Source organism: Leopardus geoffroyi, chromosome A3 (assembly GCF_018350155.1).
Source record: "Leopardus geoffroyi isolate Oge1 chromosome A3, O.geoffroyi_Oge1_pat1.0, whole genome shotgun sequence".
NCBI lineage: Eukaryota > Metazoa > Chordata > Mammalia > Carnivora > Felidae > Leopardus > Leopardus geoffroyi.
In genome coordinates this window covers 57,785,801-57,802,729 of record NC_059336.1, presented here as the reverse complement: position 1 = coordinate 57,802,729, position 16,929 = coordinate 57,785,801, and the positions used below count along the sequence as shown (strand labels likewise).

The window sequence follows — 16,929 nt, the reverse complement described above, 5'->3', positions numbered from 1 at the left end:
CTCCTTTTCCTCTCTTTCCTACTCCTCTCTGTTCTCTCCCTCCTCCCTCCCTCCCCTTCCATCCTCCCCCTCCTCCTCCCCCACCCCTTACCTTCTCCTGTTGGTTCCTCTTTAACACCCAACTGCTTCCTTGGCCATCCTCCCGATTTCATCAGCTCTCTCTGTCTCACTGTATACGAAAGACAACACACTAAGAGTAAACTGAACATGTTGTTTGTTGCATGACTTTTATGACATGTTATAAACATGTTCTCTTCTATAATTTTTTTTGTCACAAAGAAATTGTTAGTGAAGCTGGCAAAGTGGAGAAAAAGGTAAAGTACTTAATTACTGCCCACTCCAGTAAGAAGATCTTAGATGTTACTTTTTAACAAGATATCACGTGCCATCATTGTTAAATTTTATAAAATATTAAATTTGCTTATTTATTTATTTATTTATACTTGCAAAACCTAAAGTGTTTACTCTTTGGTCCTTTCCAGAAAAAGTGTGGGACCTCTGCGTTCTGTCCCTTTAAAAGAAATTATTTGTGTGCTAATACTATACTGTATCACTTAGCGTAGCTTTATAATCAACCCTGATTTGGGGTAGAGTGAGTCTTCCAATTTTGTTTTCATCAAGATCGTCTTGGCTATTCTTAGGCCTTTGTACTGCCATATAAATTCTATTCAGACATATTTTGATTATAAACATGTTTTTATTATAGTTACATAGAGGGTTTTATTGCTTGTTTTATAATTATTTAATGTATAGTAGAAGTCTTCCCATGATATTAAATGTTCGTCTACAATACAATTTTTTTTTTAATTTTTTGTTTTTCAACTTTTACTTATTTTTGGGACAGAGAGAGACAGAGCATGAACGGGGGAGGGGCAGAGAGAGAGGGAGACACAGAATCGGAAACAGGCTCCAGGCTCTGAGCCATCAGCCCAGAGCCCGACGCGGGGCTCGAACTCACGGACCGCGAGATCGTGACCTGGCTGAAGTCGGACGCTTAACCGACTGCGCCACCCAGGCGCCCCTACAATACAATTTTTAATGGCTTCTTAGTATTCAATTATACAGATAGACTATCATTTATCTCACCACATACACTGCTTGGCTACGTCTTTCTTCTCCTGTCTTTTTAAAAATCCAATTTATTTATGTTTTTATTTTTTGAAGTTTATTTTTGAGAGAGAGAGAGAGTGTGTGGGCACAGGTGCATGAGCAGGGGAGGAGCAGAGAGAGAGAGAGGGAGAGGGGGAGAGAATCCCAAGCAGACTCCAAACTGTCAGCAAGGAGCCCAACGTGGGGCTCAATCTCACAAATTGCGAGGTCATGACCTGACCTGAGCTGAAATCAAGACTCAGATGCTTAACCAACTGAGCCACCCGGGCACCCCCAAAATTTAATTTATTTAAACTAAAAAAAAAAAAAGAAGAAGAAGAAGAGGAAAGAAACCAAAACACATCTCTCGTACTTCTTCCCCCTCCACCTCTAGTAACCACCAGTCTAAATATAGGTGAGACTCAATGGAAGTCTGGTAACTCGGCTCATTTCTTTGTTGTATCTGTCATTCAGCATGCAATTCAGGTGCTGCCTTTTACGGGGAGCCTTCCATGACCGCCATTTTGGAATATATGTTCCTTCCAGGTATTTCTGTAGGACCCTATTTCTGTCTCCACACTCATCACACTTATAAAAATTTGTTTGAGAGTCTGCTGAACATAACTGTGACCTCTGTGAGGTCAGGAATGGCATCTCACCCATCTTTGTGTGCTCAGTCTGTAGGGCAGTGCTTGGTACCTAGCATGTGTCCAATAAAAATTGGTCCAACGAATAAGCGAATGCACACCAAAGTTATCAAGGAAAACTGTTCTTGTGCATTTCTACTGCTCTAGCGATAAGGCTCAATTATACCGCAAAACAGCAGTTTACATTTATGTGTCTCAGGTTGAATAACCTTCCCTGTAACTTGAAAAGGCCAGATTATTTGTAACTTTCCTATAGTTTCATCTGAATCTAGAGTGCCTTTAATGACTTCATTATAATTTGCTGCAATAAAATATGGTCATAACAAAAATGTGAAACTGACTACTCTTCAAGAGATTACATTCAGACACTACATATAATCTTTTAAAATGTAACATTCCCTTTCACAAATAATCAGAGGCATATGGGGGCCGGATGTAGAGAATGATCAAATGATCTGTCTTGGGTATAGGTAACAGGAGGACACATTTGTGTAAAGAGTCCAAAACAGACCATCTAAGAGTCATTGTGCTTTTTATCATCACCTGACCCAGACATTGTTAATCAATGTCAGTGATGACACGCTCTTCCTCTCAGGGGCAGTCTGTTCCTTCCTTCCACTCTGTCGGTGTGTCCCCATAGGCAATGATGTCAGCAAAAATAGTTTTACAAACATATCCTTCCTGAGAACTTGTCAATTTCCTCACTTGTTTACATTTCCAGGCAAAGTCATCCTATTCGTTAGATGATGCATTTAATCTGGTGTAAATGGGCGGGGAGAAAAATATGGTATTTTTACACTTGTAATTCCATGTACAACGACATGGAAGTTATTTAATGTGTTTGTCAAACAGCAAAAGGGAGAGTTGAACCCTCAGTTTATACCCCGAAGTGGGATATAGCCCCGATTAATTTGGATAAACACAGAAGCACAACCTGACGGAAAAAAATTGGGAGCGATGAAAACGGAGGCCACCAATTTGATATGTTCGTGCTAAGTCTCTGCCTGAGGTGGTGCTTCGGATTTTTGTTTTAATGTAGACTTCAACCACCAATTTGTAAGTTTTTTACCAAACAAACAGAATCATGACTTCCCTGGATGATTTTGAGTGCTACTGAGTTCCGTGGGTCTCCAGCTTTCTCAGTTATAACTGAGTCACCCCAGGACATATGGACAATGTCAAGACGTCATGTTAGGGTTATGTTGTGATGGTAGTGGGTACATTGGTTCCCCAAGGAAAGGGGAAACTGCAGTCTCCACCCTGACACTGCCATTGCATCATTATCCCCATGTGAAGCTTATATTGTCACTTTATGAATGTTCTCTCATTACCTGTGTATTGGAATTGTTTTCACGTTACATGTACTTGGTGACTTTTTTCCTTCTAGTTTATTTGTATTTTCTATGTTTCCCTTGTTTTTCTTCAAATTCACATGGTTACACTCTGGGGCGGGGGGGGGGGCCTGGCTGGCTTAGTTGGTGGAGCGTGTGACACTTGATCTTGGGGTCATGAGTTTGAACTCCATGTTGGGTATAGAAATTACTTAAAAATAAAATCTTAAAAAAAAAAACCCACAAAAAACATGGATACACTCTGTTTTGACAACTGTGTAAATTAAACAAAAACTGTTGCTACAGTAGCTCGTCACAATGAATGCCTTTATTTCTAATCACAGAATAAACGAAATTACAATACTGCCTTGAGGCTTAGAAAACCAAAACTCTAAAAGCTTATGTTCCCATATTATTCAATGTGATTAAATAAATATTTGATACTCATAAGAATAGTAGTACACATTTATTCATTGTTTCCTTTGAACCTGTCTACTTATTTTCCATTTAATTTCTCATTTATTTGATCAATATTCCATGAAGAAGAGACTGTTACTCTCATCCAATTTTGCAGCAAAGGAAACAGAAGCAAATGGAGGTTGAATACATTACCAAATATTCTAGTTAGAGCCAGGATTCCAACTTAGACGGTGCTTTCCTGTTTATAAACACCTTCAGAAAGTATTTGGTGTTTAATCATTACATTAACAGGAAGGTATGGGACTTCAACTTCCTTTACTGACTTGGTTAACTTCTTTCCTCCTGTTGAAAGCAGCCGGTCACATGCACACTTACTTCACCAAAACCTCCACACTCCCGGAGTGTGTCTAGGTAGGACCTTTAGAGAGAGTGAACTGGGGCAGGGTGTGGACAATCCTGTTGAAATGCCTTACTTAGGGAGTGTCTATCATTTACACTAATGACAGTGCAGTCAGTAAACTCTCTGCCAATTTTCAGCAACACCCTCTGCTCCCTGGTTTTGAATCACTTCACCTTGGCCGTTCTTCATTTCATGGTGTTGGATGCTCAGCAGGCCGATGAGCCAAGGGAGGAATTTGTGACTATGGATAAGTCTCAAATTTTCCATGGCAAGCCTAGGAACCCATGCTTTGAGACGTCACGTGAAAATGCAGGGAGAACACTGTAAGAGTCAAATCTTATGTGAGGTCCTTCTCACGTTCATCTTTCAGGGGCACTATTTGCAAGAAGATAGTTACTTCCAAAGAGAGAAGTAAACCTAAAATGTCCAAGAATACTATTAATAAGTATAATTCTTGCGTTCAGTGTGTATGTAGCTGTTACTAGGCCTTGAAAATGGGAACCATCTTGCATATGCACCTTGTGCAGAAGTGAGTACAGGACCCAGTTCAATGGTGGCTAAATGATGTCCACCATGAGAAAAGTAAGGGGCGTGTAGAACCTAAAACCCCGGTAGTTTGACTTCTCCATCAGTGATGCTTTAGTGACTTACAAGGTTCTTGTTTCTTCCCTGCTTTCTTGTGCCCCCAGCCCCAGATGCAGTAAGACCCCAAGACCTGTTGATTCATTCTCTTTCATGCCCCAATACCAGGTGCATCCATTCCTTTCTCATTCTTACAGGAGTCTGAGCCCTCCTTACCTCTAACTGCCAAGTATTACAGAAGCTTCCCATCAATTTTACTCTAAGTTCCTACAGCCTCTCCCACAGAAACAAACCTTCCCCTACGTTCGGATGAATCTTGCTTATAAACCACTTTTGTTGTTAACACTCCACTCAAGACTCATCAGGGGCTCCCGTGACCTTTACAGTAAAGACAAAATACCTTGACAGGAATCTCAAGTCTGGTCAGAACCTCGCCCTGACACACACTTCTTACTGTGTCTGCCTCTAACTCCCCAAAATGGATCACTCCAGTTCCTCAGAACACACACACACCACATCTCTGCCCTCGGGCTCATAGCATCCACTGTAGCCAGGAATACATTTTTCTTTTTTCTTTTTAAAGTTCTCTAAAACGTACGTATTCTTCAGGGACCTCCTCCTGCAGGAAGGCTTCCTTGCCCAGTCCAGCACGGAGCCAGCACTCTTAAGAACCTCTGCCAGCTAAAATCGCACTTTTACCTACTATCTTAGTTAAGTTTACATTGGCCTTGACACCTTTTTTGCTCTGAGAATCCCCTACGATGCTTAGCCTTGCACAGAGTAGGTGCTCCATAAATGTTCACTTACTGATTCTTAAAGCAGCCATGAAAATTCCAGGGAAGCATCTTTTGTATGAATCTCTCATATGCCCAATGGAGGTCAGCATCCATATATATTTGTTTATTTTACCTTGTTCTAGAAACAATAGTGATCATTTTTGTCTTCCCTTTATCTTTTGAATAGTTGACGATCAAAGTACCTACTACATACTGACAGGATTTAGCATCTTGTTAATGCTAATCAATATCATGGTGATAACGCTAAAAGTGTTCTGGATTGAGTTTATTCTGCTCTGGAGAGACATAGCTAGACCTTACAAAAGTAGGAATGGTAAGTGGCAAGTTTCAAATTTTCCTTCAAAAGAAAAGGATCCATAATGGCTGATGGTTACTTGTCTGTTGATCTCTTAACAGCTGTCGACTAAATCCAGATTTTGCTGATAAATGTATTCAGAGTAGACCTTTTTTTTTTTTTTTTTTTTTTCAGTTCACTTAGTAGCCATTTTCTATCCTTTTTTGTTGCTTCTCATGGTTCTGAGATTCATCTCAACACCTCAGATTTCCTCCCCAACAGGATTGCTGTTCCTACTAAATAACAGAATCTGCCCCAAGCGCAGAGTGGTTTAAACAGTTTGGAAAATGTGTATTGGTGAAACTTCATGGAATTTAAAACATTAAAAAAATTGTTCCCGTTTTCCAGAAGTGAACAGTTTAGAAGGGGTCATCAGAATGCGGGTGTATTTTGCCAGAAAGCCCATTCCACAAAGAGTCCTATCTATGCACATAAGTAGACACATGAAAGAATACAATTGTGCCCCGCTAAACAAGAACACCATTCTTTCCTTTGGATGAAGATATATTTTACATTTTCCCTACGGTCCTCTCAATTCGGGCTAATTATTCGATTTGTGGGAAATGCGGATCCTTTAAAAAATTCTACTCGAGCATTTCCGTTTCCTTGGGTAAGCACGGAGAAAGCAAAAGATAAAATTGAGATCTGCCCCAAACAGCAGAAGAACTCGTTATCCATGACTATAAATATTTCTCAATAAATTATTACTCACACTTGACAATAAGATGTGATGAGCTAAACTGGACGGGCTCTTGCCTATTCTCTCTCATTCAGTGTGAGACAGTGAAGAGGTGAACTTTAGGATTAAGATTGATTTTCTGATGACTTTCTGTAGCAGTAGATTGTCCTCACCATCTCTGGATTCCAGAATATTTTGGGGGGTGGGATGCAATCACCACCAACCATAAAATCGAGTGAAGAATGTCTAGTGAGAGTCAAATTTGGAGAACCAAGTAATAAAGTTGCTTTTCTTGTTCTCATTTTCAGATGGAAAGATCTACGATGCTTACGTTATCTATCCGCGGAACTATACAAATAGTCCTGAGAGGGCCAGTGCTGTAGAGTATTTTGTTTACCAGATTCTGCCTGATGTTCTGGAAAATAAATGTGGTTATAACTTATGCATTTACGGGAGAGATATGCTACCTGGAGAAGGTAAAGCTGTCAAAATACATCAAGGACAGGGGCGCCTGTGTGGCTCAAAGGACCAACTCTTGATTTCGGCTCATCATGAGCTCATGTTTCACTGGATCCAACCCTGCCTCGGGCTGTGCGCCGGACAGAGATTGAGATTCTTTCTCCTTCTCTCACTGCCCCTCCTCCCTCTCAAAATAAAATAAACTTCAAAAAATACATTAAGGACAGAAATTCACATTCATCAGAACCTTAAGAGATAGGTGGTCTTCTCCCTGTGTTGGATAGGGAATTGCAATCATTATTCCATGCCTTAAAACCAGGGTTTTTAAGTATTGCTCTGGAAGAAGGAGATACTCTTTGCTCCTCCTGCCCCCATAGCCAAACCGATCGTGACGTTTTCGCAGGAGTGTCAGTGACGTGAAGACACAGTAAGCTGTCTTTGCGGTGTGGATTTAGCAAAGCACTGCCCCTACTTACTTCCCACATCCACCACTAACATAACTGACATTTCTTAATTCTCTCTAGAAGAATTGAAAGAGGACTCACAAAACAAAGAATTTTGTTCTAATATCCAGAGGCATTGGCTACAATATTTGAAAGGCCTCAGAGTCTTTATGATTTTCCTTGCATAGGGGAAACATTTGCAGATGTATATTCTCACAACAACTAGAGCTGTCTTCTGTTTCATCAAGTGTAGTCAATTCCATGTACCTTTGAGAGTAATTCTGGCATTTCAGAAGCGGTTCTCCGTGTCTCTCTACATTTATGTCAAGTACCCATGAACCCTCCTTAAGGCCCTTCTCAAATTCCTCAGGGACCAGGAAGCATGTGGAAATGAATGAGGCAGGAGCATCATGAGGGTAATTCCAATAAAGCAAATGCTTAGTAGACTGTGAACTTAACCTGGCATTTCCACTGAAAAGAGGGATTCAGCATCTATAGATTTAAAGGAATACATGGAAGGTGAAGCCGGTTTGTCCTGGATTATTTATTTGGGCAATGTTAATCACCCGATAATGGCTTGGGAGGCTTATAAAATGAACAATTCAGGAAAATGTAATCCAAATTTCCTCTGGATTCTTTCTCCCTCCTCCAACTCTCTCTTTGGCTACTCAGGCCAGTCGAGAGGAGCAAGTCATGGTGCTCGAATGTTCTTTTTCATGTGACACACCAGCACAGGAAGCTGCAGGGATTCCATCTGTTCGTGATGTCACAGCACCTGCTACACTTGGCTGCAAGCTCTTCATCTCTTCTTTCTGAGATCCATTGACCTCACTTGTAGCTCCGTCTCGCTCCAGACAGCTCGCTGATGCTCCAGCTCATGTAGCCTGCATTGTGCTGGTTTTCATGTGAGAAGACTTCCTACTTCCCCTCCCTCAAGGGGATCTTCTGACCTTACTTCAACCAAAATAAAATCAGATCTAACAAAACAACACCAAACTTCACTCTTCCCTTAGAAAAAGATCATGACTGCCTGCATCAGTATATTTCTTCCCCTCCTAGGTATCTTCTGTTTGCTCCTTCAAATCCACTCTGCATCCCACTCCATCCAATGGCCCTGGGTGGCTGGTCATTATGGAATCCATCACACCCCCGCCTTCTGCTCCACGCTGAGTTTGGCCAAGAGGGAGCACTGGAGGCAGGTCAGAGGCAGGCATCTTGTGAGGTTGCCAGGGTGGCTGGGCTCCTTTCTCCCAAAGCAAGGGCTCTTGATAGCTGCTTTCATACTCATTAGGGTTCCATAACTGCTTCCTCCCCTTCATACCTGGAGGGAGGTAATGCCTCCTGTGTTATTTCCAATGTTGGGGGTTCTGAGGTATCTCTCACTGATTTCCCTTGGGTCTGCCCACATCTTTTATAAATTGACCTTTGATTAAACTCTCTTAAGTCAGTCCTTTGTGTATGCCAAGTTTTATGTTGCGATCCTGACCAACATAAGGTCTCTACCTGGCAGCATTTAACATTTATTTCCCTAGTTGCCACTACATGAATTGGCAGTCTTTCAGCTGCCAGCCTCTAGGAATATCTTGAGTGTTTTCATTCATGGTTAAGCTTCTTTGATCGTGCTGTTACCTCCTTGCAGTGAGAGCTGAGTATTTTACATGTTCTTTCTAAGTTTGTCCAGAAGTTACCTGCTATCATCTTGGAGTTGATGCTGTATTAACTCCAACTTGATAAGGGGATCTGGTCTTCCTTAAGATTTTTCTAGTCTGGATCAAATCAGCTTCTAAAACAGAGATCTTGGGGAAAGACATGAATCCAGGACTCCCCTAGAGGCTTGAATCAGTTCAGAGAAGCAAGGGTTCCTAAGAGTTAAAGTTCTAAGCCCTATTAAACACATAAGCTAATATTCGAAGAGGGCAACATGTAGTTAATGAACTTGAATTCTAAGTCTCTTGCTAAATATCTCTACATTCCCATTTAACTCCAAGGACTCTGTCTTAGTTAGGACCCCTCTACCTGGGAAGGAAGAAGGCTTTGGGACTGATGTTCTGACAGTGAGAAGGAGAAGATGAACACAAGTTGTCCATCCAAGCTCATTCCCACTTTCCTGAATAAAGAATTGATCAGTGTCAGAATCTCATGGCAGGCTATAACAATAACAGTTTTTTAAAGTTCAGAACATTTATGATCAAAGCATTAGACTTAAAAATGCATCAACAGGAAATCTGATCCATGTCTTTTATCCCCAGATGCAGCCACCTCAGTGGAAACCAACATACGAAAGAGTAGGCGGCACATTTTTATCCTGACTCCTGAAATCACTCACTGCAGGGAGTTTGCCTATGAGCAGGAGATCGCCTTGCACAGTGCCCTCATCCAGAACGACTCCAAGGTGATTCTTATAGAATTAGAGGCTCTGAGCAAGCCAGGAGGGATGCAGTTTGGGGAGCTCCAAGATTCCCTCAAGCACGTCGTGGAAATGCAAGGTACCATCAAGTGGAAGGAAGATGATGTGGCCAACAAACGGTCCCTGAATTCCAAGTTCTGGAAGCAAGTGAGGTACCACATGCCTGTGCCAAACAAACCCTCAAGGAAGACATCCACTTGGGCTTCCCTGAGTACTCAGGGGCAGTAGCGCTTGCTTTGATGTGCTGGTGCACCAGATTTCCTAGATCTGCATTCCTTCTGGCAGGATTACGCCCCTGGGCCAGACACTGGAGGAAAGGCATGAGAAATGGGGACATGTCAAGGGTGTTCAGGTCTCAGGTTTCATCTAGCAACTTTACTTCCATTTTCCTGATTCTGGGTGGACGCAAAATGCCCCGAAATTTTTATCCTCGCTCCCCCTCTCTTCACCCCACATTTCCTTCCCTTTCTCCTTTTGCTGGTCTTTCTCCATAAGACCTAGGATCTTTTCACTATTCTTTTTTCCATCTTTCTCTCTCTTTCTTGTTCTCCTGCCCTTTTTTCCTTGTCAATATTCTACATTTTGAACAAACAAAAAGCATTAGAGCGAAATTTTCATGTAACCATGAAGAACACTCCGATTCCCACAAGCAGAATATTAGCAGCAAATCTTGTTTCCAACCTACCAAAAATTATTATATTTTATTTTAATGAGTGCTAAGTTTTATCATCTCAATATTGTGGATACCATTGGGGTCCCTTACCCAACTGCCATTACAATCAGTATTTGAAGTTCTAAAGTCGCTTTGATATATTTTTATTCTCCTTAGAAATATTTTTTTCTCACTCTAAACGTTACAGAAGAACAGAAAAGATCAAAGAAGAAAAGAGTGAGTATTATCCACAAATCCATCATCCTAAGATAATGACTTTTAAACATTTGGGTAAATTTGTATTTAAAAAACTTTTAACTTGAACTTAAATGTTCTGTTAATATAGCTGAGCTCGCACAGTGTGTAGGGTTTATACATTTTTTCTACTTAACATCATAATAAAAATACTTGACATGTCACTTAAATGTTAACATTTTAACTATTCATAAAGTTCTATTTCACTGTTGTGCCACCGCTGACATGCCTAATTAGTTATTGTTGTATATTTGAGTTGTGTTGAGTTTAAATAGCCATCATTATAAGTAGTTTTGCAATGACCATACCAGCATATTTTATATTCCCCAGTTACAATTTTTGAACTTAAAACAATGTTTGTTTATTTATTTTGAGAGAGAGAGAGAAAGAGAAAGAGAGTGGGGGGAGCAGTAGAGAGAGAGAGGGAGACAAAGAATCCCAAGCAGGCTCCAAGCTGTCAGCACAGAGCCCAATGCGGGGCTCGATCTCACAAACTGTGAGATCATGACCTGAGCCAAAACCAAGAGTTGGATGCTTAACCGACTGAGCCACCTAGGCGCCCCCTATTTTTATTTTTTAATTTGAGAAATTGGTTTGTTGTAACATTTCTATGAAATTAGTAAAGCATTTTGACAGAACCCTTTGACAAAAGTGACCTCAAGGTATGCAGTCAAGACCACTCCTTGAAGGAGTTCACATAGCCTCAGGGGCCACAGAGCCCATCAGTGGATCCGTAACTCAGCAGTGTCCTCTCAGGCTGGGAGTCCTGTCAGAGCTCAGATTTTACAGGTGGTTGGAGATCTTACCCTCAGCTGAGCTGCTTTAAAACATGTATGATTTCAGATGTAGCTACAAAAGAAAACTGTACTCCAGACCCTCGACAGCAAGTATAATTTTGCATTCTCACTCAATGCCTTACTGAGCCTTGCTTGAAAAGAGATCATATTTCTGGAAGGTTGCCCAAAGGATCTGCAGTTACCCATCCTTCTATGTACCGTATAATCTGAATCTATACTCCCTGGATTAAGGTTACCAGATAAATTACAAGACATCAGTTAAAGTTGAATTCCAAGAATGAATTTTCATATGAAATTGATCTGAAATTCAAATTTAGCTGCGAATCTTGTATTTTTATTTGCTAAATCTGATTCTCCCTATGCTGGTGGGCTATTGTGCTTTTCTGTGGTGACGTCTGATTTCGTTGAATTAGTAAAAAACAACAACAACAAAAAAAACCAAAGCCTGTGAGAAGGATGCCCTATAAATGATTGGTCAGCATCACCTAATTTGGAATCAACAATCTATCCTCTGCTCTCAACCAGCTGTGTGACTATGAGTAAGTTACTCAACTTCTCCAAAATTTCTCCAAAATTACCTTAGGTAACGTGAGAATAAACCATACCAAACTCTTTGTATTTTTGTGCAAATCAAAAAGTAGAAGAAGACTCTTTGGACCAGAGAAGAATTCAATAAATGGCAACATCTCATTGTGCTTTTTGAAACATGGATGATACTCCAAGTCCTCTCGCAATGAGCACCTCTGAAGGATACTTCTCCACCCTGGCCATCAGGAATAGATGTGCCTTTAATCCTGCTTCCCCACCCACCTAGACTTACAGACACTTGTTTGGTGGATGGACACAGGGCATTTTGGAACTGATTTTATTTACCTCTTTGCATTAGCTACTTGACAGCATGGAGACTAACTTGGGCTCTTTCTACAGCAAGTACGTACATAGGATATCACAACAAGAAATTTATAATAATCTCTCCCCTGTTTTTGATACACTTTCTTTTTAACTATATTTTAACTGTCTGTATTATATGCTGCTTTGCAAGTATTCAGCGTTTACATTTCCTGAACATGAGCTGAGTATCTCTTTGAGAAGGGCAGGGAGAGGAAGAGCTCTGGAGGGGTATTCAGGTGAATCAGGCATACTCCTTACTTATCTTATGGGGTTAGAACGGGAAGGGACAAGGGAAACACTTCACAGAACCAGACAGAGCTGGCCCCAGGAGCAACTCAGCTCTTTTCTGCAGTGCTTCCTTTCCCAAACTTACACACCACCTCCCAAGTCATCTGAGCTTCGGTTTCTGCAAACTAAGGATGGAGAAGAAGAGCTCTGAGGTCTTTCTCAGCTCTAATAGCCTGATTCCAAGCATATGCTCACAGAGAGACCGCAGAACTTCCAGAAGCCTGGATTCTCCTGCCAGCAGCACCACCGACCTCTCTCGCTTCCTTCATCTGTACCATCAGAGTGACAAGTGCTTCATGTACCACACAAGGTAGTGTGAAATACAATGAATACAGCCCAAACCAGTGATGTGTCTACCTTATGACCCGGGTTTAAATTCTGGTGAATTATAAAGACACAAAGAATTGCTCTTGCTTGAGTCAAATTTGCATACAATAAAAGGCAAGATTTTAAGTTTGATGAGTCTTGACAATTACGCATACTTGTGTAGCTATCATCCCAAACAAGATAGAAATAGTTCCATCACCCCCGGACGTTCCATCCTTCCATTTCCCAGTCAATCCCTCTCCTCAGAGGCAGTGTTCTGATTTCTATCTCTATGGATTCGTTTTGTCAGATCTTGAAATTTCTATCAGTAAAGTTAGGCGCACAGCATTGTGACTCCCTACTTCCACACAATGTAACATTTTGAAGATTCATCGATGTTTTGCATGTGTCAGTAGTTTGTTCCTCTGTATTACTGAGTGGTATTCCATTGTATGGCTGTACACGGTATGTTTAACCTAACCCTGTTGGTGGACACATGGGTGGTTTCATGTTGTACCTACTGTGGACCTGGAGACTGTGAACACTCTTGTGGACTTGTGTTTCTATTTTTCTTAGCTCAATACCTAGGACTGGTCCCTTTTTGGAAACTGTCAAATTGGCGAACTGTACCATTTTATGTTTCCTACGGTTATGTATGAGACTGCTCTTATGATTGAGTCAATCCTCACCAATGACTGGTATTGTCAGGCTTCTTTTCCTTTTAGTTATTTCAGTGGGTGGCAAATGAACCTCATTATGGTTTAATTTGCAGTTGCCTGTTGATTAATGATGTTGAACCTTTTTCATGACCTTATTCACCAATAAGATTCATGTATTGCTCAGTGAAAGTAAAGTCTTCTGCACATTTTTAAATTGTGTTGTTTCTCTTCATATTGTTGATGTGTGGAAATTTTTAAAATATATTCTGTATATAAATTCCTCTTCATATAGGTGTAAGGTGAGAATTGTTCCAGGCTTACCTCCTTATCTCTTCCTTTTTTTTAAATGAAATCATTGATTAGCAGACATTTTTAATTTTGATAACACCCAACTGATCAATTTTTCTTATATGGTTAGTGTTTTATGTGTCCTAAGTTTTTGTTTGTGTTTGTTTTTGTTTGTTTTTTGCTTGTTTGTTTTTATCTCAACATCATGGAGATATTCTCCTATGGATCTTCACGAAGTATTTATGGTTCCAGCTTTTATGTTCACTATGATCACATTGTCCACTGTGAATTAATATTTGTATATAGGATGAGGGGAGGGTTAAGCTTCATTTTTTCCCCCACAGAGATGCCCAATTTTTTCAGCAACACTTGTGAAAAAATTTTCTTTCTCCATTGAATTGACATGGTGCTCTGGTCAAAAATCATAGGCTGTAAATGTGTGGGTCTATTACTCTACTCTCTATTATTTTCTGTTTATATGTTCATGCAAATATCACAGTTAAGATTAATATTGCCTTATTGTAAACCTTCAAGTCAGTGTAAGTCTTTGTTCTTTTCTCCCCAAGATTGTTCCAACTATTCTAGATCATTTGCATTTTCACATAAATTGTAGAAACAGTTTCTCGATTTCTTTGAAAATTCCTCCTAGGATTTGGATTGCATGAAATATATAGACTCTATAACGTATAGAGTCAAAAATGTATAGACTATATAAACTCCACAGTTTGTGCAGAATAGATCTCTTAACAATTTTTAGGTCTTTCCAATCTTCCAATTTTTAGGTCTTTCATTTTTCTTGGCAGTATTTTGTAGATTCCATTGTAGACAATTTGTACATGTTTCAAGGGACTTATACCCTGGTATTTAATTTTTATGGTATTATACGTGGTATTATTAACAAGTTTCATTTTTCAAATTTCCATTACTAGTATATAGAATTACACTTGAGTTTGTATATTGGCTCTTTATTCCATGGTTTTGCTGAACTCACCTATTATTTCCAGTAACTCTTTTGTGAATTTCAAAGGGGTGATCATGAAATCGACCCTCTGTCAAAAACAGTAGTTTTATCTCTTCATTTCCAATCTGTATGTCTTCTATTTTTATTTCTTTGCTTATTACAACAGGATTGTCCCAGATGAAAGATAACATCCTTATCTTGTTCCCCATCTTAGAAAAAAAAAAAGGAAAGTGTTTTGGTATTAATGATGAAACTACCTACAGGTTTCTTATAGACATTCTTTATCAGATCAAGACTGTTCCTTTCTATTCTCAGTATTCCTAGTGTTATTTGAAGAAAGCCTGTTGAATTTTGTCAGATGCTTGTTCTTATTGCATTTGAGATAATTATATGATTATTCTCTTTTATTATATGATGAATTATTTTGACCGAGTAAAAAGGATGAAAACCACTGTCTCATTAAACGTTCTTCCTGTCAGCCATGGTTTCGTTCTTCACTTTTCTTGGAAAGACCCTACCACAGACCAGTCTAAAAATGTATCCTGAGTTCTACCACACTAAAACAAAAAAAAAAAAAAAAACAAAAAATTAGGAGTACAAGTTCTCCTTTGCCCTTCTTTTGTTCTAAACAATCTAAAATTTCAGTTCAACACCTCTGACCCCTCTCCATTACTTCCCAGGAGAGAACCGCCCCCCGCCCCAACCCCCAGCACAGGCAGAAGGCCTCGGCACAGATCTGAGGCTTCAGTGCTTCAGACAATGGCTTCCTCCTCACCTTGGGTAACTTCTAGAAGCCGTCCTGTCATTTTGGGGCTGTTACTTGGCCTCTTTCCTATCTACAGCCCCCCACCCCCGGCTCCTTCCCCTTGACCACAGACGGTGCCCCTCTGCCCCACGGGCGGGTTGACTTTACTCTGGTGCAAACCTTTCGGCGGCCTGTAGGGTGTGTAAGAGCAGCACCGAGCGCCCAGGGCACTGCGGGTCCCTCGGCCACCGCCCACCAGCCCAGACTTCCCGAGACCCGCCGCGCCCCGCCGGGGACCGCAGCCGACCTCCGTGCAAGGGCGAGGCGGGATTTTCCAGCTGTGTGCAGTCGCCGCCGCGATCAAGCAGCTCCCGGAACTCAGAGGCGGGGCGCCCAGGTGGAGGAGCCCAAACCCCAAGAACGCTGGGAGGGGCGCCCCAGACAAGGAGCACTCCGGGGCCGGAACGCCTGGGCCAGGGCGTACCCCCCTCAGAGGAGCACCGCAGACTGGGAAGATTCCCCCCATCCCTTAGCCCCCCACTGGGAGCAAACCTCGACCAGGAGCATCTTCGATTGGAGCAACCCAGACCTGGAACACTCTGCGGGACCCAGCAGCGCCCCACTTCCAGCACTGCAGACACTGGGCAGGGGCAGCGTCCCACCTACAGCCTTCGCGGCGGCTGCCGGACGCTTTTTCTTTCTTCTGCTTTTTTTTGTACCCCCCCCCCCCCTTTTTTTTTTTTCCTCCAACCTTCTCTAGTTGCCTTATATCTTTAATCACACTTGCGGCTCCTCTCTTTCCTTTCGTGTTTCACAGCGCTGGGGAGGCGGCGACTGCAGTTTCTCACCTGCTGTTTGAACTCCTGCCTCTGTCGCCAAGGCCACCGGGGTGGAGGAGGGACGGCCGCCCCCGCGCCAGCCTCGGGGACTCCCCTCTGAAGGTAAGAAGCAGCGCCCGGATGCCATCCTCACCCCCTGCCCCCTCCCCTCTGCTGCCGGCCCGCCTGGCAAAGGGCGACCCAGCCTCCTGGGGCCAGGGTTCTGAAAGCAAGATCAGCTTAGTATGTATGCCACTATGTGTACAGGTCTGCCTCCACTTAGGATGAGGGTAGTCCTGACAGACCCAGCCTAAGCTGAAAATATCTTAAGTCACTGGAACATGAATCTATTTCTTGAACATCATAGCTTAGCCCAGCCTACCTTGAAGGTGCTCAGAACACAGACAGTAGCCTACAGCTGGGCAAAATCCTCTATCACAATGCCTAATTCATAATAAACTGTTGAGTATCTCATTCAGTTGATCGGATAGTGTGCTGAAAGTGAGTAACAGAATGGGTGCCTGGGTACAAAATGGTTGTAAAGGTATCTATTGTTCACCCTCGTGAACCCCTGGCCCACTAGGAGTTGGGACTAGAGAGGATCCTAGGGCGTAACACTAGCCTGGGGGAAGATACAGATTCAAGGTTCCAGATACGGTTTCCACGGAATGTGTATCTCTT

At 41.7% G+C, this 16,929-nt stretch overlaps 2 protein-coding genes across 8 annotated transcripts in view; both read left to right on the top strand.

Annotated features, from left to right (window-relative positions):
• IL1RL1 (interleukin 1 receptor like 1) overlaps positions 1-10,947 on the top strand; it is a 72,229-nt gene extending 61,282 nt beyond the window's left edge. For 3 of the 4 annotated variants that reach the window (XM_045445581.1, XM_045445580.1, XM_045445579.1), the window contains 3 exons: positions 5,433-5,579; positions 6,588-6,755; positions 9,431-10,947. In XM_045445581.1, the coding sequence (XP_045301537.1) occupies positions 5,433-5,579; positions 6,588-6,755; positions 9,431-9,816 (701 nt within the window). In that variant the 3' untranslated portion in view covers positions 9,817-10,947. The remainder of the gene's footprint in view (positions 1-5,432; positions 5,580-6,587; positions 6,756-9,430) is intronic. The other variant, XM_045445582.1, reaches the window with a different exon arrangement.
• Positions 10,948-11,002: 55 nt separating this feature from the next.
• IL18R1 (interleukin 18 receptor 1) overlaps positions 11,003-16,929 on the top strand; it is a 39,731-nt gene continuing 33,804 nt past the window's right edge. For all 4 annotated transcript variants that reach the window (XM_045445576.1, XM_045445578.1, XM_045445577.1 and 1 more), the window contains exon 1: positions 11,003-16,371. The gene's annotated coding sequence lies outside the window, so the exon portion shown is untranslated. The remainder of the gene's footprint in view (positions 16,372-16,929) is intronic.